General features: G+C 38.3%; 1 protein-coding gene across 1 annotated transcript; it reads right to left on the reverse strand.

The window, feature by feature from the left end:
* Positions 1-1,302: 1,302 nt before the first annotated feature.
* Positions 1,303-13,826, reverse strand: meox2a (mesenchyme homeobox 2a). Its single transcript, XM_061674815.1, has 3 exons — positions 13,041-13,826; positions 5,683-5,855; positions 1,303-2,655 (listed from the first exon to the last, which is right to left on the reverse strand). Exons 1-3 carry the CDS (start codon positions 13,606-13,608, stop codon positions 2,437-2,439), a joined length of 960 nt encoding a protein of 319 aa, XP_061530799.1. The 5' UTR covers positions 13,609-13,826; the 3' UTR covers positions 1,303-2,436.
* Between the last annotated feature and the right edge of the window lie 10,410 nt (positions 13,827-24,236).

The following is a 24,236-nucleotide window of genomic DNA, read 5'->3' on the forward strand; positions in this document are numbered from 1 at the left end:
TATATAGTGTGGACTAGGGCTTAGTTTTAGCCACGTCCCAAAACTCCGGACAACTGAGATATGGTGACAGAGATTAAAACTACTGTATATCTCAACAATTCAGTCCTAAATTGTTCGTAGTCTTTGCACGTTTTGAGCACTTATCTTCAAATGTATTTAAAAATAATTTTCTATTCGAAGGAGGCGTTTATTTTTCTGAAGTGGTCAATTCTATTTGAGGAAATTACAGAACAGAAACATTTTAACGTCAGTGTTTGAACCATAAAGTGAGCCTATGAAGTGAGATTACTACACTTTCCAGCTATTTTTATTTTCATTCTTAGGGTGGTATTTGAGGGAGGTGTTTATTTGATGAAATCGGATTGCGCACAACAAAATAGGTCACAAGTGTAGTCGGTCAGTGTTTATTACGGCACAAGCCGACGACTGCGGGTACAAACGTATAAGAATTCAGCTTATTTATTTACACATCATTGATCATCACCGATCCGTCGTTTGCTTGGCAATTTAAAGTCCCTCCAAAAAATGTACAGACTGGTGACAAATTCCGTAGGCCGCCGCGTTAGCATTTTGAGGTTTCATGCTAAAAACAACCCAAACGGGAAGCAACAACTCCAAGCAAATGTCCTCTTTGAGAGAAAAGCAACTTCTGCAGATTGCAAGCTATTGCAGAAAAATTGACAAGTGTGAGAATGAATCACACGCTGCAGTCAGCAGGCACCCCAGGTGGTTCATTTATCAGTCCCTCCAGGATTCCGCACCGATTCTCGCTCACTTTAACCAATACCCACAGAACCTCGTTAACTTTGATCAAACTTGACGTCATCACGATTTCATCCCTGAGTAGCTGACTCACGTACGTCAACTGTCCGACCAATAAAACGTCCTTACTTACTTGGATACAAATGCAGATGTGTGGATTTTTTTATTTATTTTATTTATTTTTTATTAAGACAAGTCATATTTTTGGGGAGACTAAAAAGTCTCACAAGAATAATATTTTTTTTTGTAGAAAAACTATGTAATATTACAAGTTTAATTTGTAAAAATATATTATAATTTTATATTTTCAAGATGGAAAAAAGCTACGGTAATTGTAAAATCGGGTTACCTAAGTGGAACAAAAGTAGAAATGCATGTAATCTTGGAGGGACTGATTTATGCTCGTAATACGTACAAAATGGAATGAACGTACCATTTTTACCCAAATATGAAGACACGTGGGTTGCTGTTGTTGTTGTTGTTGTTTTAAAAAAAAAAAGGCAAAATGGGAGGCAGCATCAAGGTAAGTTCAAGGTGATTATTGTTTTCTTAGGTATCCGCCATTCCTGGACTTTAATCACGTGGAATCTCATCACTGCCCCACGCTGTTTCCAGTGGGTACTGCAGCATATCCGAAGAGGGGCTATTTCCAGGACGGACGTCGACAGACGTCTAACTTGTCACAAATATGACAGCGGCCAAGTCCAACAGTGCAAATAAAAAACGGAATGTTTACATCAGTGTAGCCAAACGGTCACATTTCAATATTTAATACAGTGAACCCCCGCCGGCCGCTATATCGCCGAGTTTTAAGCAATTCCATTTTATGTTTTTACAGTATACAGGCAAGCCCGACTTCCAAGTTGCGTGCCTTCAGCGTAGTACCACGTTGTGCCACAACATGGCAGGCAGCACCGAGCTCTACTGGAAGACAAGCAGCGTAACAGCTGTTTGTATGTGTTGCTGCTCTCTGTGTGTGTAAAGTCGGAGTTGTTTGAAGGTTTAGAATTAACCTAACATTGATGCTGATTTCCGTTCGCCCGCCTATGGCGTATCGTATATGTTAGCATTAAGCTAGCGGACTTCTGTTAGATGAATTGATATGGGGACATTTTGATATTTAAATATACAGTGTTTAATTCGCTTTTGTTCTATTCTCCATGTGTGTTAACGTAACAATTGTTTGAAGATTTATCATTACCATAACATCTATACTCATTCCCGTTAGCCCATCTATGGCGTTTTGCGTTATATGTCGAGCGGACTTACAAAATTATATGGTTTGGTTGAACATTTTGGTGTTTAAAGACACAATGTTTATTTCTCTTTTGTTTAATGCGATGCTGCTCTGTTTGAGTAGCAGTTGTTCCAAGGTTTCGAACTATCGTAATATCTGTTCATTTCCGTTATGGTATTTCACATTATAGATTAACATTAAGCTAGCGGATTTTAAGATGATATGGATCGGTTAAACATTTTTCTGTTTAAATAATGTTTAATCCTGTTTTGTTTTATTCTGTTTGTATGTGTTGCTGTTCCATGTGTGTTAATGTACCAATTGTTTGAATGTTTCTCATTCCCGTAACACTTACGCTAATGCCCGTGGGTGGGTCTGGAACGTATCCCCACAATAATCGGGGATTCACTGTACTGTATTTAACGATGTGGCCTTAATCATAATGGAGCGTGTTCGTCACTCAGTTCACTGTCGTGACTGTCGTCGTTGGCCAACGAGTCCGTGGAGTGGCGCAACGCTGCCATGCCGGAAAAGTCGGAGGGGAGCAGCGTTCCCTTTTTCACGTTGACCAGTTCTTTCTCCCGCGCCGCTGCCCCCTGCTGGCCGCCCTTCACGCGCTTCCACTTCATCCGCCGGTTCTGGAACCACACCTTCACCTGCATCACACGTTAACAAACACACAAGCAAATGAATGAAAAACATTTGACTAAAATCATGTTTTTGGGTGAAAAAAGTTGAATTAAATTAAGTAATTAATTTTTTAGGGAAAAGTGTTTTTTATTATCAGAAATAAGTCATACTCTTACGCGAATAAATGATAAAAATGTTTAATTTGGGGCAGAATGTAATATGTGAATAGTCCTATTTTTTCAAGACAATTTTGCATATTTTTGAGGGACAAAAAAACTAATATTATGTGAATAGTTGTATCGCTTCGAGAAAAAAGTTATCTTCTGAGAATAAACATAACATAATTTTATGTGTATATATAAGAATAAATACTAATATTAAGTAACTACATTTGTTGTTCTTATGACATTAACATTATATTTTTCCATACATTTTTTTTTAGAATTAAAATTTCAATATATATATATTTTTTTTAGAAAAATAATACTTAAATAGTCGGCACGGTGACCGACTGGTTTGAGCGTCAGCCTCACAGTTCTGAGGACCCGGGTTCAATCCCCGGCGCCGCCTGTGTGGAGTTTGCATGTTCTCCCCGTGCCTGCGTGGGTTTTCTCCGGGCACTCCGGTTTCCTCCCACATCCCAAAAACATGCATTCATTGGAGACTCTGAATTGCCCATAGGTGTGAATGTGAGTGCGAAAGGTTGTTTGTTCGTATGTGCCCTGCGATTGGCTGGCAACCAGTTCAGGGTGTACCCCGCCTCCTGCCCGATGACAGTTGGGATAGGCTCCAGCACGCCTGCGACCCTAGTGAGGAGAAGCGGCTCAGAAAATGGATGGATGGCTAAAAATTAAATAAGTCTGTATTTTTTTCCCCAGATAATTTTGTATATTTTCTAGGGAAAAAGAGGAACTAATATTACACAAATAAATTACAATAAATATTACACAAAGTCATATCCTTATTAAAATAAAGCTGCATTTTTTCCTGCTAAAATTTGTTGAATAATAAGAGAATAAAGCTGCATTCTTTTGGGGGAAAAAGTAGGAATTTTACAAGAATAAAGGTGTTTTTATTTTTTAAAGTATATATTTGAGAACAAGTAATAATGTTTTTGAGAGTAAATTAGTATTTTTGATGGAAAAACATATTATTATTGTTAGTCATGATGTAATAAGCTTGTCGTTAAAATCCCAGTTTTTTCGGTCACACGCCTGAGAATGGTAAAATTTGACTTGGATGTATGAAAATCACGCCGGATTCCTTTCGAGTCATGGGGGCTTTTCCGCCTGGGGCCGGGCACCTGACCCTCCTGCTGTCTGGACACTTTCCAGATCCCGACCCCCCTACCTTCGGGACCCAGCAACACCCACAAGACCTCTAAAGTAACACACCCACGCAACAATTAGCGTAGCGCAACATTATTATTATTATTTTTTTTTTTTATTTATTTTTTTAGAATAGCGTATTTCACTCGCGGTGGGGTTGAAATAGTAGTAATACGTGCTGCCCAAATGCTAAACAGTCGGTCATTGTCTGCGCTCATCCGGTGTTAAAGGTTCTCCGCATGGGCACATTGTTGGACGGTCATTCAAAGTTAACGTGGAAAAAATTAAATGTACGTCACTGAAGACATCTGACAGTGATTACGTTGATTGGTTCTGCTCGTCCGTCGCATTGGAGCAGATTGACCACCATTTAGTCAGCAGACACATTGCACTGTTACTTTTTTAAACACTTCCTGCGTAACCCATTACACACATATTGTTAAAAAAAAAAATTTAAAACCCTTTAAAATTGTTTTTTTTAAATTATTTTATAACTGTAAAAAAATTAAAAGAAAGTTTACAAACTCACACCTTTTATTTAGCGTTACCTTTAGTGAGGCAGTTTATTTATAAATTATCACATGACTTTTTTTTAATTAAAATTTAAAAATTGAAGGGACTGGTACAGGATATGAACATTTTAATTTGAAATATTTTTCTATTTTAAATTGAATGCTAGATATTGCACTTTATTTACAATGATTTTTATAACTTTATTTCAAATTATTTTTTAAACATAAACACAAAAAAAGTTTAATCAAATTTGTTACACACAATCTGGAGTCTTCAATGAATCTACCATGCATGTTTTTGGAATGTGGGAGGAAACATGGGGAGAACATGATTTGAACCCATGACCTCTGAACTGTGAGGCAGATGTGCTAAACAATCAGCACTATGCTAGCAAGTTAATCAAATTTGTTAAAAAAAACAAAACCTTTTTTTATAAATGTGTTCAAAGATATCACACTTTGTTAAACTATATTTACTTTCAAAATGTAATGAATATTCACCACACAATTTTGACAAAAGCTGAATGTTGCAATGCATTCCAGTTTATTTAAAATTATTTCTATACTTTTTATTAACAAGAATGTAAAATATAAAACACATCACACAATTTTATAAATTTGTAAATTATTGACTGTTACAAGAGTTCACATTCTTCAAAATTATTCTTTTGAAAGTAAAAAAAGTTTTAAAATGGAATGCTTCAAGATATTAAACTATATTTATAATATTTTTTTTACTTTTATTTAAAATTGTTTTAAATAGTTAAAAAAAACTTGAACAATCAAATCACAATTTGTCAGACTTTTTAAATTAAAATGTAAACAAAAATTTAATGACTCGAGATACATTTTATTTAAAATAATTTTTCAACTTTTTAATTCAAAATGCTTTTTTTTATGTAAAAGCCATAGCATGATTTTTTTTTATTTGTAAATTGTTGTGACTGTTACAAGATATTTCCCTTCTTATTCAACTCTATTCTTTTGAATGTAAAAAAGACATGTTTAAAAATCAATACATTATTATTTATTTAAAATCGTGAATACTGTCCATTTGAATGTAACTAGATATATTTATTATTTTTTAAATGTAAAATAGACGGTAACATCAGAAAAGGGGATACAGTGCAGTATATCCCGCATCTGGAGCCCCCTAAAAAAAAAAAAAAAAGAAAAGAAAGAATATGGATATCCGGGGGTTGAGAGCAAGTACTTGTCTCTCGGTGAGGTCCAGGTTGACGGCGATCTCGTATCGGCGTAGTCGGGTCAGGTAGTTGTGGTGGGCGAACTCAGCCTCCAGCTCCCGGATTTGCTCCTTGGTGAAGGCCGTCCTCTCCTTGCGCGGTTTGCCGCTCAGCTCGCACTTCAGACTGCCGTCCTGAGACTCTGCCGGAATTATTACTTTTTATTTTTAGCCATTCTATTAGCACCTCGTTTTTTGTATTTTTTTTTTTTTTTTTTTTTTTTTTTTTTAAGTACACCACAACATAACTCCAATCGTGTGTTTCTCAGGAAATTCCGGTCACGGTCCATAAACAATGCTATATGTGCATGTGGTAAAAGTCAAAAGACGCTTAATGCGGGTTGGGTTTATTTTTAACGTTAACGTATGTTTTTCTGTGCGTTTGAAGTCTTTCACCCGCAAACAAAAGTCATTTTTAAACTATTGAGTCTTCTTATCCGATTTCATGTTTGTTTTGTTTATATGTTAGCCCTATAACCGAGTGAAAAGACATATGTTCCCCTTGCCTTTGAAAAGCCATATTTGTTATTGTGCCTTTTTCTAAAAAAAAAAAAAATGTGTGAAAGTTGCAGCAAAAAAGATAGTACATTTTTTTTTTTTTTTTATTGTCACAAAATAGTTAATTGCCCTTTTACTTAAATATCCATCATCATTATTGTGTGAAACTAATGGCTTAAAAGGTTAAAAAGTGAGACTTTTTGTTTTGGGGGGACACACACGAAAAAAGTTAATGTTAATGCTCCTCCTCGGTTATTGTGTGAAGCACAAGGCTAAAATGTGTGATTTATTTCACAAAATAAAGTTTCAATCTCTACATTTCTAGAAAATATCACTTTTGACTAAAAAAAGAATTAGTTTACCCCAAAAATGGCATATTCTACAACATTTATGCTATTATTAATCATAATAATTTATTTTCATATGATGCACTTTGCGTGGTGTTTGATTTGTCGCGTCGTATTCCGAGTCACAGTTAACAATTCCCCTGTTCCTCGAATAGCGATCCTTGTAATTGCACGATTTCCGGAAAAGGTGTGAAATTAAAAGCTAAAAGAATATATATATATATATATATATATATATATATATATTCTTTTAGCTTTTAGCTAAAAAAAATATATATATATATATATATATATATATATATATATTTTTTTTTTTTTTTTTTTTACACAATAGAACATTTCCTCCCCCCTAAAATGTATTTTATTGCTTAAAAGAAAAAAATATATACAATGGGCTTTGCAGCACTGCACATCACTGATTGGAGCCTTTTAGTTCCAGGACCTACAAGAATTAAACAACCAGACTAACTCAAGAATTTACCAAGAACTAAATTAGTCAAGCATCGTGTTCTGACTCAGCTCTTGTGTGCATGGAGAAATTTTTTCAGCGTTAAAATGTTAAAATGAAATGAAGACAAAATATATATATATATATATATATATATATATCAGAATATTGCCAATAATTTCACATCATTTTGAAAAATGAAAAGTACTAAATACTATCTTGGGATTTATATTGTTATCAGGACATACGATTTTGTCCGTATCGCACAACACTGTGCAGAATCATCTTTTGTATTATCAGAGCATATGAAAATGACCTCAATGATATCATATAACATTTGGATTATTTCATTCCCTTACGCAATGACAATTGATTAGATAATTGATAAGGAATCAGTTCGATAAGCAGTATCGATAATGGAATCGAGAAATTTTTAGCAATTCCCATCCCTACGTACTATACACCATTTATATTATTAGCCAAATGTATACCTCTCAATTTGTACTCCGTGTTTAAACATAACTTACAATGAACAATATGACGCATACATATTGTGCATATCAACAGGTTCATATACAATGTATTGGGGTAATAGAATTATACATTATACATCACTGTCAATAATAATAATACCTGATTATACCTTTTTACTTTGCACTAAATGTACAAGTATTACTGTAGCATAAATAGACTTACTTTCTTACACATACTTGCTTACTCACTTAAATACTTACATACCGTTCTTATTCACTCACTTTCTTACATAATCACGTACATACTCCCTCACTCACTCACTCAACTACTTGCTTCCTCAGTTTTTTGTTTTTTTTTACTCACTCACTTACTTACTGACTTAGTAACTTACTAACTCACTTAATCACTTATTTACTTACTCACTCACTTGACGACTTACTCGCTCACTCACCAACATACAAAATCTTAATCTTCGGGGTTTGTTTTCTACTTGCTTAAATTAGATATTAGAAATTGACTTGTGAGTTTGACCACAGCATGACTTAAACTCTTAATTCAAGGTACAAGATTTTTTTTATTTACCCTTAAGGGGTGAAAAAAAAAGGTTTTAATGAGGACATAGCAATTTCTCCAGTAACACGTGCTAATGGGCCCCATGAGCTCGGAGCCAGAGTCCCCAACGACGCTAAGCCTCAAGTCTTCACTTCGGGGACCCCCAGAAAGAGGATTCCCCCCTAACGACCGCTTGATGTATTCTAAATCAGGCCTCTCTACCTCTCTCTCTCTCTCGCTCTCTCACTCACTCACTCTCTCACTCTCTGTCTTTCTCTCTCCGGTGGTAAACACCGCGTGAAAGTGGTTTTCATTTTCTTTAAGTGCGGAAAAAAGTATTCCTCGAGTGCTATCCAATTAGACACGCACGAGATGGAGGGTTCGTCAAAAATGTTTTCCAAAAGCTTCTTCAAGGTGGAAAAAAAAAGCAACAAAACAGAACAGTGGAACACAAGAACTTTTCCACATAGGAAATCACATAAATGGAAGTCATCCCTGTCAACATTGTAAAAACCTTCAAAAATGCATTTAAACCTGATTAACCAGTCATACAACCTTTGTTTTACGTTACTGAAAAAGATTGGTAAAATTTTTAATATTTTTTAAGGCCTAAGTTTTTTTTTGTTTGACATTTAAGGTGAATTTCTTTTAGGTTGAATTTCAAATTGCTTTACTTTTTAAGGCCCTTTTTTGATGATAACTTATTATTGTTATTATCCATTTATTTGTAGTAGTTATTTTATTCCTAATCAAATACTATTTCGAATTAATGCATTGTTATAAATTATTGTACATTTAAAAATAATTATTAAACATATTTGAAATATTATTAATAACTAAATTATCAATGCATTTATTTTATTATTATTATTTAGCTAATAGTGTATATGGGGAAGCAAAATGTATCTAAAGAGGTGTGTGTGTGTGCATGCGTGCGCACACGCATGCGTGGTCGTGTGCGCATGCGCGCAAGTGGGTGAGCGCGAGCACATGAGTGTGAGTGCGTGCGTTTGAGTGAGTCCACAAGTACGTGTGTTTTGTTTTGTGTGTTTGTGTCCATGTTACTAATGTATGCGTTGGTGAATTTTAATTTTTTTTTAAATTAAAATTTGGCCCAAAAGAGCAGGAGAAACGTTGCGCCTGAAACCCTGCAGACACGCCAATCATTTTTCCATGATATGTCTATCGCCTTTTTGTTGCTTTTTCTACATTTTTTTTTTTTTAGTCCCCTTTTATTGTTGGTTTTTGGGGTTCCAGATGGTGAAGGGGGAGCGGGCCTCTATCTGATATTTAGACAGCTGATTGAGTCAGCAGGCTGCGTGCTAATCATCGTGCTAACGGGAGTTATGGGAGGGATTTTAGCAGGGTGAGGGGAGCGAAGATCATCTTGCAAATCATTTAAGGAAATGGGAGGGATGCGTGCGTGCGTGTGCGTATATGCGTGAGTCTCTAATATTTTGAAAATGTGGAGGTAAGGAGGTGAAAAAACAAGCATTTTGGCCTAAATTTGGAAGGAAGGCACATTTTTTCCTCGATAAGCCATCCTTGTTATTGTGTCTTCACCCGGAAAACGTGCATTTGTGAGAGAGAGACGTTTGTTCTGTTAGCTTTATGTTTGAGTGAAAATGCATATGATTTCCTCGGTAAGCCATCCCCCTTTTCAGGAAAAAATTTGCATGAAGAAGTGAGATGTAGTTTCAGTTTTATATTGTTAGCTTTATACTTTTTATACACAATAACTACAAATACTTTAAACTTTTTTTTTTAAAATAAAGTGTGACTTTATTTCACAAAATAAAACATTTGTAGCTATGAAATTTAACTTACAAAAAAAAGTCTTCATTTTCCTTGATAACCCTATCCTAAGTAATGTCTTTTATGGGGAAAGCTAATGGGTAATAAATGCTTTTGTTTTCCAAAAACATTGGAATAGAGCTATAAAATGGAACTCTTGACGGAAAAAAAGTTACTTCATTTTCCTCGATAAGCACAGTATTCAGGGGTCACATTTTACAGCTAAAAAATAAATAAAATAAAAAATGCACGTGTGCGCACATTAACCCTTAGCTATGACTTGAAGGAATGAGCCGACAATCGGCGGACAGTTTTCAGGTGTGGCTCGCACAGTTGGCAGGAATGAGCCGTCCGCACGCAGTTTTCGCCAGATTCAGAATGCGAAATGGTGTCAGCTGTCGGTGACAATTGATCTCTCTCATTGGGTGTTAGCTAGCGAATCAGTGCACGAGACGAGAAACAGAAGTGACCAAAGCAAATGAATGGCAAAGAAAAAAGGCATCGAGTAAATCAATCTTGGCTAAATATTGCTCTTTACTTAGATTTATTCCTGCTAGTATGACCGAATTCCGCAAGGTTAGTATGTGTGCATTTTCTTTCATAAAACCCTGACTGTGGATTGTATGACAAACAATAAGCCATCTCAGCCATGTTAACGGTTTTGCAAGGTTAACCTGGCAACTAACCATTTTTGGAAGGTGCGTGTGTGGTCTTCTTGCCAGTTGGCCATCAAAATTTCTTCTGCAAGCTAAAAGAACCTACATTTCCTGTGTGTGACTGAAACACGCAACTACATTCTCAGGTAGACACCACCAGGTGCAACATATAAGAAATGAGAAAACACACGTGACAAAAGTAGCAAAGAGGCACAAAAAAGGAAAGCCAAAAAGTGCAGGTGGGGAGGCCCCCTGGTTTCGCTGCCTCTTGTTGTGGAATGTAATCAGAAATGTGAGGTAAACTCTATCCAATTATGTATTTCATACTGTAGCTATTGATTTCAGGTACTATTTACTCAAATTATTTAAATTTACCCAATTAAATTGGCTGCAATAGGGTAAAATATGTAACGTTTAACAACAACAACAAAAAAGTTAATTAAGGATAATCAAAGCCTTCCTTTGGCCAAAATCTAAGACTTTGAAAAAATTCTGCTGAAGGACGAAATAATGCTCGTGGTTAAGGTGGGGAAACTGTGTATAGAGAGGAGGCCGTTAAAGGAACAGCGTGGCAAAAAGCGGCTCGGCGAGATCACGTTGCCGGCGAGGACGCCAACGAGGCGACGCCGTTCGTGATGGATGGCGGCGATGAGGACAGGTGGGAAAAGATCCCGTAGGTCAGCGGGGACGCCTGCAACCCCCGCAAGGCCAACGCGTTTGCGTGCGTATCTCATGCGCCGTCATGTGTTTTATATGGAACATCATGCTCAGCTCATTTGAAGGGTCATAAGTGTCCCAATACATTCTTTTGCTGAAATGGAAATATAAATACAGATGGCTGCTCACTGGTGACACATTTTAACATAGTTCCGTTTCAAATGGAAAATTAGACATTTCTCTGCTGTCCTTTTATGTCAAATGAAAGTATTAAAATTTCGGGTCAGCACCTCTGAACTGGTCCCAGGTAAGTTTGATGTTTTTTGTTTTGTTTTGTTTGTTTAAATTAATTGATATTGATGAAGGCCTTCGTGATTTATCAGTGGATAACTAATATGCTATTCTGTGTAGGTATTATTTTAAAGTGTTAATCTTAAGGCAAATTTGGGTATTTAGCTGCAAAAAAGTGTGAAATCCTAATTTATACTGATTACAAGCAACCTGGAAATCTCGTCTCCGGCCAATAAAAAAAAGTTGGCTGGGTCTGCTGAGTGTGTTTTTTTTTTTTCCTCAGATAAATTCATAATAATCATAAACAATGTCATTAGCGCAGCAAGAAGTTTGAATGAGTTAGGCTACCCAGGGATGCATAATAACAGTTTTTCCCCCCACTGATACCGATAACTTCCTATTTCTCGAAACCGAAACAAACAAGAGTCTAGTTGCCTCAAGTTAATCTATAAAATAATTTTTTTTATTAAAAAATAACTTACTTTTTCTGGAGTAGCCATTCTTGTTAGTGTGTCTTTTCCAAAATAAAACATCGAAAAATTGATTTATTTTTTTAAACAAAATAACAAAATCTATAAAATGTAACTTTTAACACAAAAAAGAGTCAGCGAGTTTTCCCTCAATAAGCCATCCTTGTTATTATGTATAAAAAAAAAATTTTTTTTTTTGTTTACAAAATATTTTTGAAAAGATTTATCGATAAGACAATTTTTAATTTAAAAAAGTTTTCCTCGATAAGCCATCCCTCTCATTGTGTCTTTTTTTTCTCGAAAAATGTGTACTTGCAAGTCAGATGTTTCAGTTTTGTTTTGTTAGCCTTATATTCGAGTCACAATACATACAAGTCCACGTTTCCCCAGTTATCCATCCTTTTTATTGTGTTTTTTTTGGGGGGTTACTAAAAAATAGTTACAGTTCCTCGAAAAGCCACCCTTTTTATTGTGCCTTTTCTGGAAAAAAAACTTACTTTAAAGTGAGACTGAATTTTTAACCTTATATTGGAGTCACAATACATCAGTCCCAATTTCCTTGATTAGCCTTCCTTATTATGTTTTTTTCTTGATTGTTTTAACAAGAGAAGTGCTGCGAAGTTGCTACATTTAAACATCTAAATTGTATAACTATAAACCACATCATTGTATGCGGCCCACTAAAGAAAATAAAGTGTCAACGTCATGTTTCTTGTTAAATTGATTTGTTCATTTTGGGACAAAATCTGCACCAGACTGTCAACTTTTAACCTTTTTTTTTCCCATCAAATCTCTTCTTAACATAAATTAAACAATAGCATACTTAAATATTTGGTTGCCACTATTTTCCTATGACTTCTTATTTCTAAATTTGTTGTTTAAAAATACATACAATAACAATAAAATGCAGGGCCAATTGTGTATTTGTAATCATACATTCAGGTGATTATACAGTTACTCTATATGATTTTCACAGACATTCATATGATTTTCTGAGGGAAACCATGACTAGCATTTGGCCTGCGACGAAAAGAAGTTTGGACCTCCTTGCTTGAGTGTAACCAAAAAACACATCATGCATGTTAAAAAATATATTTATACATAAAAATAAAAATAAGTAACAAATGTCAGTATTTTATACCTGAGCTGTCACTTTTCCTCTTTCCGTTCCTCTTTTCTGCTTCTGCAGGTGACAGCGTGGGCCTGCCAAACTCTGAAGATGCCCCCGTGGGGGTATTACCGCCGCCCATGCCGGGGGTGGACGCACCCATCGCAGGCCCGCCGGCGTGAGCCAAGTCCTGTGGCGCAGGCCCCCTGTCGTGGGACAGGTGGGAGTGCGGGTGGCAAAGGTTAACCCGGGCGCCCCCGCCCCCGGCTGACATCTGCGGGACGTGCCAGGCGGCGGCCGTATGGTGCTGACTCTGCGGGGCCGGGTGGTGGCCGCGGTGATGGTGCGGGTGGTGAAGTTGCGGGTGTTGCTGCGGGTGGTGGTGGGGGTGGTACAGGCCGTCTTCAGGCGGGTAGCTGGAGATGATGCAAGTGGACGGCGAGGACGTGGAGGACGAGGACGACGAGGAGGCCAGGTCAGGGTAGGAGACGTGGTCCGAGCGTCCATGTAGGGTGAGCGGGGACGGGGCGAAGGCGGCAGGGTGTAGACCCTGAGCCTGGGCGTGGGGGCTCCGCAGGCAGCCGAAAAGCGCGTGATCCATGGCAAAAGCTCCTAAAGCGAACAGCAGCGCATATCCAAGAGGTCCCCAAAGTTCCAAAAAGAGGGGAGGAGCGCCGTCCTTTCCTGGGGTAATCCGCTTGGTCGCCGGGCCGGAGCGGTATAAGCCGAGCAGAGTTAAGCCGAGTCTCTCGGATGTCAGGGGCAAGCGTGGCGGCAGGGAGGAGGTCCCGGGGAAGTCAGGGAGCCTGGCGAGGGGCCGTTATAAATAGGGTGTAACGTGAGAGGGAGGCTGGCTCGCCGAGGGACGGCGTGCATGCGAAAGGAAAGCCGTCATAAATCTGCTGGGAGCCTCACGGAAAGGAAGGATGTTTTTAGGGAGCAAAGGCTCTCTTAAAACGGCTTGCTTTTGTTCACGCTTATTACTCCGAAGGCTAAATAAATCAAAAAGTCGACAAAATTGATTGGCATCTGCATTCTTTTAAAATTGAACCCCCCCAAGCCAATTCGACTTAGCCACATGAAATTTGGTTGACGTGTCTATGATGAGAAGACCCGCAAAAAAGTCTCAAAAATCCATATCTGAAAATGCACAGGAAGGCAGCCATTTTCGTTTCACGCAGCCCTTTTAGGATCATTTTGGTAAATTTCAAGGGATTCTTTAAAAGTATTGAAAATGCAGCCCCCGAAGCCTGTTTCATTTAGGCACGTTTATCATGAGTGGACCCACAAAAAAGACTCAAGAATCGATGCCAAAAATGCGCAGGAAGTCATCTATTTATGTTTGACGCAACTATTTTGGGCTCAATTTGGTGGCATTCCAGGTATCCTTTAGATGTTTCAAAAATTCAGCTCCCAAAGCCTGTTTTACTGAGCAACATGACATTTGGTAAGATTTTCTGTCATGGGTAGTAAACCCACAAAAAATTCTCAAGAAGCCATGTATGCAAAGACACAGTAAGTCTGGCAATTTGGTTTGAAGCTGACATTTTCGGGTTATTTTGGCCTTTTGCAGCGGCCCTTCAACGACGAACATGTGCTCGATGTTTTATCCTACTGCTACCAAAGTTGAAACCACATAAGATAGACAAATGAGTGACACTAAATTACAAAAATGTGGACTTTTGGTATTTGCACGTGGGCCGATGCGGTATGCGTGAAAAGAGAAAAAGGCGTCACCTGTGACCTCCCCAAAGGAAGACGGTTGTCGACATCTTAGATGCTTCCTCCGGCGCGCCCCTCACACGAGTGGGTTCCACTTCCTGTCGGGCAAACACCAACAAATGCATCACTGTTGACAAACACAGGACAAGTATTATTGCAGACAAGAAACATTGTTACAAACAGAAGATGAGAGCTAACCACAAGACAATTTAGCTATAGCAATTAAAGTTACTTGTGAAATTAATTACAAATACACGATTTCTTACACATGACATCATAAGACTCCTTCCCCCCCACACACACTTTTATTATTATAAAATGCAGCCAAAAAACTTGAGAACTGCAAAATTGGCAACCACTCTAGCTTTCAAATAAAATAAGTGAAAATTTTTCTTTTTTTTTAAGGAAGTGAAGATAAAATAAAAATTATGTTCATCATTTTGTTTTTCAATTCAAGTATTTTATATTTTACAACATTTCTGGGAAATTTATTTTTGAACTCATCATGAATTACCCTGTTTGAGTTCTTTTAATCATCATGGTCGCTGCAAACATTTGTCTAATTCAAAATTATTATAATAATTGGTAGATGGATAATTTATTCATCCTGTGAGTGAAATTAAATAATCACTTCATAAACTTTATTATCTTAGAATAAGTTTTTTTAAATTATATGTTAGAAGTAAAAAAAATATTTTTTTGAAAAAGTGTACATTACGGCGACGTATTATTTGTAAGTAATTGTTAGTGGAAAAAATCATTTTATGAGAAAAAAAATTAATTTTCCGTGATAAAAAATGTTGCAAACATTCCTTAAAAGAAAAAAAAATTACATGAAATAATATAAATCTTTGTGAAAAACTGATTTTAAGAGAACCACATCCAGCTTTAAAATACAAGTAAAAATTGATTAAATTATAAAATGGTTAGGGAAACGGTTACGAAAAAAGAGATTGTTCACCAGCTTTTACAAAAATATAGTGGAAATGTCATTATATAATCTCTGCTAAGTAGTCATGTTTTTTTATGATATAATATCTTAAAAAATTTTTTTAGTAACAATTCCTGATCTACATTTACTGGCTATTTCATTAGGTACAACTGGTCAATCTCATGAGAATAAATTACCTAAAATCTACCTTCTCGAAGATGGTAATGCTTAGTGTTTAAACATATGTAATTACATAATGTAATAATGTTTATTATTGCAGCTTTTTGTAACAATATTTTGGTTTGCTTATTACGCTATGCATATATGAAAGGTTCAAAATATTAGAAACAGCTGACTTACTCCCAGCACAATGATAAACACACAATTGTGAAATGAATTGCTCATTGTGTCATCATTATTTTTGTAAATGGTAAGCTAATGTGAAGTTTCAACTTCTTTTGGTCGTCACAGTCACTGCCAAAATGTCTGCACACTCAGGACAGGAGGGGGGGTGGAGGGGGGGCCACGCCGAGAGGAAATTAATTCCTCTTTGAGAGAGAAAATTACTTTAGCAGAACACCACGGCTGGAACGCCGCCACGGTTGGAGACGGACGAAGAAGAAGACGAAGACGAAGAAGAAGAAGACGTAGGGGCTTCAGGTGATAGTGAGCGGGAAATTAAAGTTTTTTTCACTAAAATACTTGTTTCAAGTAAAATTCCTAAAAACATTTTTGTTTTTAAATAAACTAAAATGTAAAAACAAAATTCTGTTTGAATTTATGCTTTCACTAACATATATACTTTTTTAATGTCAAAGTAAAACTTTTACAACTAAATGCGCAACTTCTTCAGGTTACTTTTTTTTCTTGGAAAACAGATACTTTTTGTTACGGAAAAAAATATTTTTCTCAGAAACCTTTACACTAACATTTACACTTTTCAAGTATAATTTTTAATAATTCACTAAAATGTAAACATGTTTCACTTGAAATTATTGTTTTTTCACTAACAGTTATGCATCCATCCATTTTCCGTATCGCTTATCCTCACGAGGGTCGCTAACTCTGGATGAGAGGCGGGGTACACCCTGAACTGGTCGCCAGCCAACTGCAGTAACATTTTTAGATTTTCACATAAAAGTAAAACTTTCATCAGTAAATTTTAAAAATCTTCACATAGCCTTTTCTTGGAAAATTATAAATTTAATTGGCAAAATAATAATAATAATAATGTAATAATAATTTAAGCAAACATAGCTCCATCCTATTTTTTTAGTTGATAAAAAAAAATTCCGCTAAAATATCCATTGTTTTATTGGGAAATTACTTAATTCACAAACATTTCAAGTAAAGTTTCCACTAAAATGTAAGCTTCTTTCTCTTAAAATGACAATGTTTTCGCCACTAAAATGTATACTTGTGAGATGGAGTGTCAAACCCCGCCAATGTTTGTATTACAAATGGAGGCTATTAGCAGGTTAGCGGGGCTGCGCTCTGGAACAGGTTTAAATACACACACACGCGTTTCACATTGACGGCCTGTGGCGCGATCCATTCAGGTCTGTACCCCTTCTTCTCCTTCAGATCTCCAGCTGTGTGAACTTATCATGTGTGTCAAATCAGCTCCACATGTTCGTCTTTATTTTTGAAATACAGTACAGTGTTCCGCCTCTATATCGCTGTTTATCGTTCACGGCCCTACTATATCGCGGATATTTAAGCAATAATTTTTATTGGGTTTTTACAGTATTCTGTACAAACAAGTCCGAATTTAAAGTTACGCACCATCAGTGCAGTACCATGTTTTGCCACGACATGCTGGGCAGCACTGAGCTCCACCGGAAGAGTTGCAACATAATGAACAGCAAGAAGAAGAGGCAGAGGTCCCCAACTAATCTCCACTAATAATCGCCGTGACTACAGATCAGAGAGACTCTATGCCTGTGGGTATTGTTGAGCGCTCTGTTTGTATGTGTTGCTGCTCTGTGTGTGTTGAGCTGGTAGTTGTTTGAAGTCCCTGTAAAGCGAAATAAATGTCTTGTAAATTTGACAGATCACAGAGAACAAACTTGAATGAATGGAAAGGAAAAAAAATCGTTAGGTATATGATATGTATTTTTAAAAAATCCTGAAAAATCACACCGTTGTCTCCGCTCCTCAACGCTGTGTGCTTGTCCGCATAATGCACTGAAACTACCCCTCGCTCAGCTGTCAATCAAATACCTCTACAGTACTATGACCGGGAGAAATGGATGCTACTTCGTCTAGCATCTTTCTTATGCCAACACATAACTAACTACATGTTTGAACCTAGAAAATATATCCGCTTAAAGCTGAAACATATCCCACTGTGTTGTCGCAGGGCTTTTCTACACTGCAACAAAAAGGCGCTCTAAACTGACCATGGCAGCGCAAACCCCCTGGACCACACAATGGCTGTCATATCTGACTGAAAAAATAAAAAATAATAATGCTGTCACTTTACCACCTTCGCTCCGTGACGTGCGCACATTCACAGCCGACAACGAAGCGCTCTAAAGCAGCCACGCAAGTGGACTATCTGAAGGGAAAATACATTTTCAGGGTGTAGGCATACTGAGCTACTGTAGCTAACTGCACATCACGAGAGGATCGGATCACCACAGATGCGCACAAAGGCGCTCAAGTATATACTGTATAGTGGAGAAAGGGGCAACTCATGCCCAACTCCAAATTGCGTCACGCAGCTCCGCTATGGCCCCGCCCCCCCCCAAAAAAAATTAAAAATCAGGAAAACAGAAATGGTGAAAAAACACCAGTAACAATAACTGAGTAATACACAGTATTCCATTGTTGCACGTTTCCAGCAATTATCTACAAACCTGTATAATTTGTATATTACATGTATAATATTTCCAAAGAAATCTCTGAATTCTTTAAAGGTCCCAAACTTTGTCTATTTAGACCTCCATAGAGTGACTCTCTTAACATGGACTTAGTATAAAAGTATCAAATTTCATTTCAAGAAACACCTTGGTTTTATCATACGAACGTCCAGAAAACGCCCCTCTGACAGCTACTTCTGTTTGACCCAGTTTTGTATCCGCTTTGTCCATATTTCACCTCCTTTCCTCTAATTGTTTGGCTGCGTATAGAAGACCCACTTGTGAGAGCAGACGTGTGTTATGTTGACAGCGCTGGCTCTGGAGCATAGAGGTAGGCGAAGATCTTCACTAGTGACGTAGATAAGCTTTAGAAATCTAAATGACTTGAGTCCATGCCTCTTGGCAGAAACACATCTGGAGCTCAGGAATGCATGGACGATTTAAATTCATATTTCACGTTTACTGAGGCACCATAGAGCCAAGATAAAATCCCAAATACTCAAAAAAGTTGGTTTTGGTAAAATATGAGACCTTTAAAGGTTTACAATTACAGTAGCATTGACGCAAGCCCATCTATTGCGTTTCGCATTATATATTGGCATTAGGTTAATGGACTTCAGTTAGGCAAAATGTTGAACATTTTGGTGCTTAAAAATGTTGAACATTTTGGTGCTTAAAAACATAATCTTTATTTGTCTTTTGATTTTTGTGTCAGTTTTACAATTAACTTTAACTGGGAGTGGAAAATCTCATCTCTCAACATCTTGAGGCAGGCACACTGTACCTCGAATTTGGGGAACCGCGCAAGCAAGTCTTTTTTTTCCCGCATCCTGCTTTTTAAAGTGTATTTTAATACATTTAAATGTGTTTTCATCAATTTAAATGTTTTAATGCATGTTAGAAGAGTAAAACTATAAAGCTGAGTACAGACACAGTGTGTTTGTTCACAATTTGTTACTCATTGAACATGCTTGCCACTCTTTGATGATGTCATGGTCTATAACGGTGCTCTGGCTGTGTCCTGCCCGCCTCCATGTCTCAAGGCGTCGTGCAGACCTTTGGCGTGATGCTGTGCAGAGGCCCACGCAGCACCTCAAACAGCCTCGGGGTCACCGCACTAAAACCTCAATTTAAATCCAGACTCGCGCGCGACCGCCAAAACCACAAAGGAGCGAGCTCCCGGGACACCAGGACACTAAGACACCACACCAGGGGTACCAGGGGCACCGGATTGTTGCCAGGCACACACACATGTCGCCGAGCCCGTTTCCGGCCAGACTAAATTCGTCCAGGCCTCAGCGAGCTCGCGCCAGGTGGGGAAACACTTCACACGTCCCAATATGGAAGAAGTGGACCAGGACGGCTTTCATGTGGCCAAGCGGACCCACCCGACAGTGCCGCACTTCCTATTGGGCAGCTTTACTCTCCATAATGCATCAGTACAGTATGCTGTGTCCCCGCGGAGGTCCACTAAGCTAAACCATTCGGTGGAGTGAAGTCACCGTTATAGGATTTAACGGCTTCATTTGCTTTTTAAGCTTCCTCTGCTTTGTGGAAGAGTCCAAAAAAGTTGTTTTATGCCCACTGACTGTTCTAAAAAATAAAAATGCTACACAAATTTTTCCATTGCGTAAAACACATCCACTTCGCTATTCATTTGTACTCACTGTTAAACAGCAAAACCAACTGACTGACCAACTAGCTAACAGCCCAACAAAACTAACCAACCAACAAAGTAGCCAAAGAACAGTTGAATCAACAAGCACCCACTAATAAACTACCCAAGCAAACGACTAACTAATGAAGCAAATATCTTGCCTACCAACTTACTAACCAATTAACTAACTAAACTACAGAACAGCTAACTACTACAACCAACCAAATACCAAATTAGTCAACCAACTAACTAAACACCTAATTAATAAACAAACAAAACAACTAACCAACTAACTGACTAACTCAACTAGCCTTTCACAAAGACAAACCACAACAGCTGAGTAACTAACTAATTAACAAATTATCCAACTAATAGTTTAACCAACAACCATGCAAATAACTACCTAACTTAGTAACCAACTAACAAACCAAACCCAAAAACTAATTTAATAACCAACAAAGTGATTAAATAACTGACCAACTCAGAGCAATTAATTTATTAACTTACTGACCAACAAACAGTTTAACCATCAACCACACAACTAACTCACTAACCAACTAACCAAGCATATACCAACTAACTAACAAACAAATTAGCTATCTAACAAACTCACTAAACAATTACGTGATCAACTAACCAACGAACAGAACATTAAACTAACCTACTAGCAGTTCAACCAACAACCACCCAAATAACCAACTAACCAAACAACCACCTAATTGACTAACTAACCAACAAACCAACTTACAGACCAACTTACCCATCAACCAATAAACTCACCAACCAATCAAAAAATGTAGCACCCAAATAATGGACTAATGATCTTCAGAAGCCGGTACGGTGGTCTACTGGTTAACACATCCGCCTCACAGTTCTGAGGACCGGGGTTCAAATCCCGGCCCCGCCTGTGTGGAGTTTGCATGTTGTCCCCGTGCCTGTGTGGGTTTTCTCCGGGTACTCCGGTTTCCTCCCACATCCCAAAAACATGCATGAATTGGAGACTCTAAATTGCCCGTAGGTGTGAATGTGAGTGTGAATGGTTGTTTGTTTGTATGTGCCCTGCGATTGGCTGGCATCCAGTTCAGGGTGTACCCCGCCTCCCGCCTGAAAATAGCTGGGATAGGCTCCAGCACGCCCGCGACCCTTGTGAGGATAAGCAGTTAAGAAGATGGATGGATGGATGATCTTCAGAACTTCAGCAACCAACCAACCACAGCTCTTCCACATACTGGGACAAAACGTTGCACAGGTGTCAACTTGACGTCTCCAGGTGGTTTGACTTATATTCAGAGCCACTACTTCCTTCCCTCTTGTGGTAGCACGTCTGCCTCTGATAAAGCAGGATATACATTGCATGCATATCACTCTTATTAGCAGATTAAATGTGATGACATCATCATCGCACACGCCGTCTAGACAAATAACTACAAACACCTGGAATGAGGAATTTCAAGATCATTTCTGACAGACTTGACCTGCTTTACTTCGAAGGAACAATTTTACGAAGGAACAATTCTTTCGTTAGCATTATTCTCTAAACCGCATCATTTCCGGAAAAAGATAAAACTCATCAAAAAAGTGGATTACCGTTGGTTGTCAGATCCCATTTGGATGGCAAACTAAAGCAAAACTGCCTCATCGGGACACTAACACGTAATTGAACAATAGTCACATTGATTGATTGAGAAGTTTCTGTCAATACATGACATAAAGTCTATTTTAAAGCAGTGTTCCTTTTCCCTGGACAAGCGTCCATATTTCTTCGTGGATTGCCAGTGGCCCCGTTTTGCAAAGCACAAATGTTTGCTTGACATTTATCTGCCTGTAAATAAATAGTGCCGCACCCCAGCGGGCCGCGGGTTTAAGGGTTATTGTTGCTTGGTCTCTTTCAGATTTTGCTTTCGGAACCCCCCCCCCCCCCCCCCCCTCCCACTGCATATTTTTCACAGCGTCCCCCCACCCCACCCCAGGGACGGCTGCTTGCTCTGCAGTCTCCTGTCGTTCCCAAGCATTTCCCCCTCCCAAGTCGGGCTGTGGTCCAGAACAATTCCACGTCGTTGCCCAATTAGGAGAGTCTTTTAAAAAAAGAGACGGGTTCGTTGCCGTGGGGACATGACGCATGGCCCGGACAATGGGAGGATATAGATGCATAAAAACCTGCAGTCGTCATGACAAATGGGGTTAAATAGGGTACCTTACAGTATACTTTGACGTTAAAGTGGACCCAAAAGTTGAATAATTTAGAGAAAACATTTGAAGATCCACAGGAAGTTACCGTGAAATAAAGAAGTACTGGAGCATGTAAACATCATTAACAACCTAATTATCTTTTTAACTACAATTAATACATGACAAGGGCGACTACAGCACATTGAATGGGAGAAAGTTGATCCAACACAGCGTGGCAGATGAGTAGAGCGGCAAGGTAGCCACCAGGCTAAGTAGCAGCAGGCTTGCTGGAAATCCGGCAATTTGGTCCGATCCACCAGGATTTATGGCACAGACGAGCCATGGTCTGGCAAGGGAGCCTGGTTAAACTAAGCCATTTTAAACTAAAAAGAAAAACTTCGTAAAAAAAATGTTGTATTATAAATATTAAAATTGTATTTTTTGTCTTCAAAAAAAGCAATGGAGTAAGCAATGTCAGTGACCCCCTCATGACCAACCGCTACAGTCAGCATGTTTGGTGAGTATGGTGTATTTTATTTGCAATTTTTATGTTTTTGTCATTTTATTAGCTTAATATTGATTGTGAATGTCTCCAAGCGATATACATGGCGCAGTTGTGTGCCGTTATATTAAATTTTTGTATCGTAATAATGGTTCGTATGATTGCGACATGATAGTGTGGTATTAAGAGGTGGATTAAGTCAGATAAGCCCCCACTGAAGGCCCACGTAGCAAATGCACAAGGATTTATATGATCTGTGTCACTACATCTGCGGAGGTCGTAGTCTCGAACCGCCCTCTGTCGCCGTGGCAATTGCGCGGAGAAGCGGGTGGTTCGGGAGGGAGGGTCTCTTCGGGACCGTGGAGGCGGTTTGGACGGGATCGGCTGCGTTCGTTTCCAGGGCTTTCCAGAACCTCCCGGGGGCTTCATTAAAACAAAAGGAGGAGAACGAGGAGAAGGAGGAGGGGGGTGGGTGGGTGGTGGGACTTCCTGTTGGAAAAGATGAAGACCGAGAATGACCCTGAAGCAACCCGTGTGGGCAGATGGCTGCGGTCATGCTCGGGGGGGAAAAAAACATCTTGGCACCCATTATGCCTATTCTATATCAGTGGTTCTCAAGCATTTTACACCAAATAAAACCAAATAGAATTAAAAGAAATATATTAAAACATCAAACTGTTCAACTAAACCATATGTCCACTAGCTCAATGCTAACACATAATGCAAAACGCAAAGGATGGGCTAATGGAAATTATAGTTTCAACGCTTGTTTGGTATCAGGAAAATTATAGAAAAATCCCTGGAGGGAAAACAAACAGTTAAACTACTTTTGAATAATGTCATTGTCATTTTTCTTTTTCTATAAGCAGAGTTTGAAAAATCAATCAAAATCAGAAATCAGATTTTCTTTTCACAAAAATGTAATTTTATTTTAAGACCATGTCGGTTAGCTCTTCCCACAATGCACTGGATCTTCTTGTACTGTACTGTCAAACACCTCACATTTCATCATGGCTGTTTCCAGAATAAAATGCTCATAGTTTTTTCTCCATTTGATGTGACTTGAAGTAGTTATAAACATTTTGCTTGTCATTACATGCGACCGCTTTGATTAGAAAGGTCGTACTGTTGTAAACAAGATCTGGCTTAGTGCCACTTCATTCCCACTACTTCATTCCTTTTACTTCATTCCCACTCCTTCCCGTCTCCCACAACTTTTTACAGTTCCGTGCTGTGGTCCAACTGTAATAAAAAGCGCAGCATAACAGCGTGGGTGTGTGTGTGTCCCCCTTTCCATTGTCTTTGACTGTTTCAGAGCTGTAAATTGTCTCCACTTAGAAACGACAGCGACTTCACAATTCCTCCACGTATATTCTCCAATTTA

This window comes from Phycodurus eques, chromosome 4 (assembly GCF_024500275.1).
Source record: "Phycodurus eques isolate BA_2022a chromosome 4, UOR_Pequ_1.1, whole genome shotgun sequence".
Classification (NCBI taxonomy): domain Eukaryota; kingdom Metazoa; phylum Chordata; class Actinopteri; order Syngnathiformes; family Syngnathidae; genus Phycodurus; species Phycodurus eques.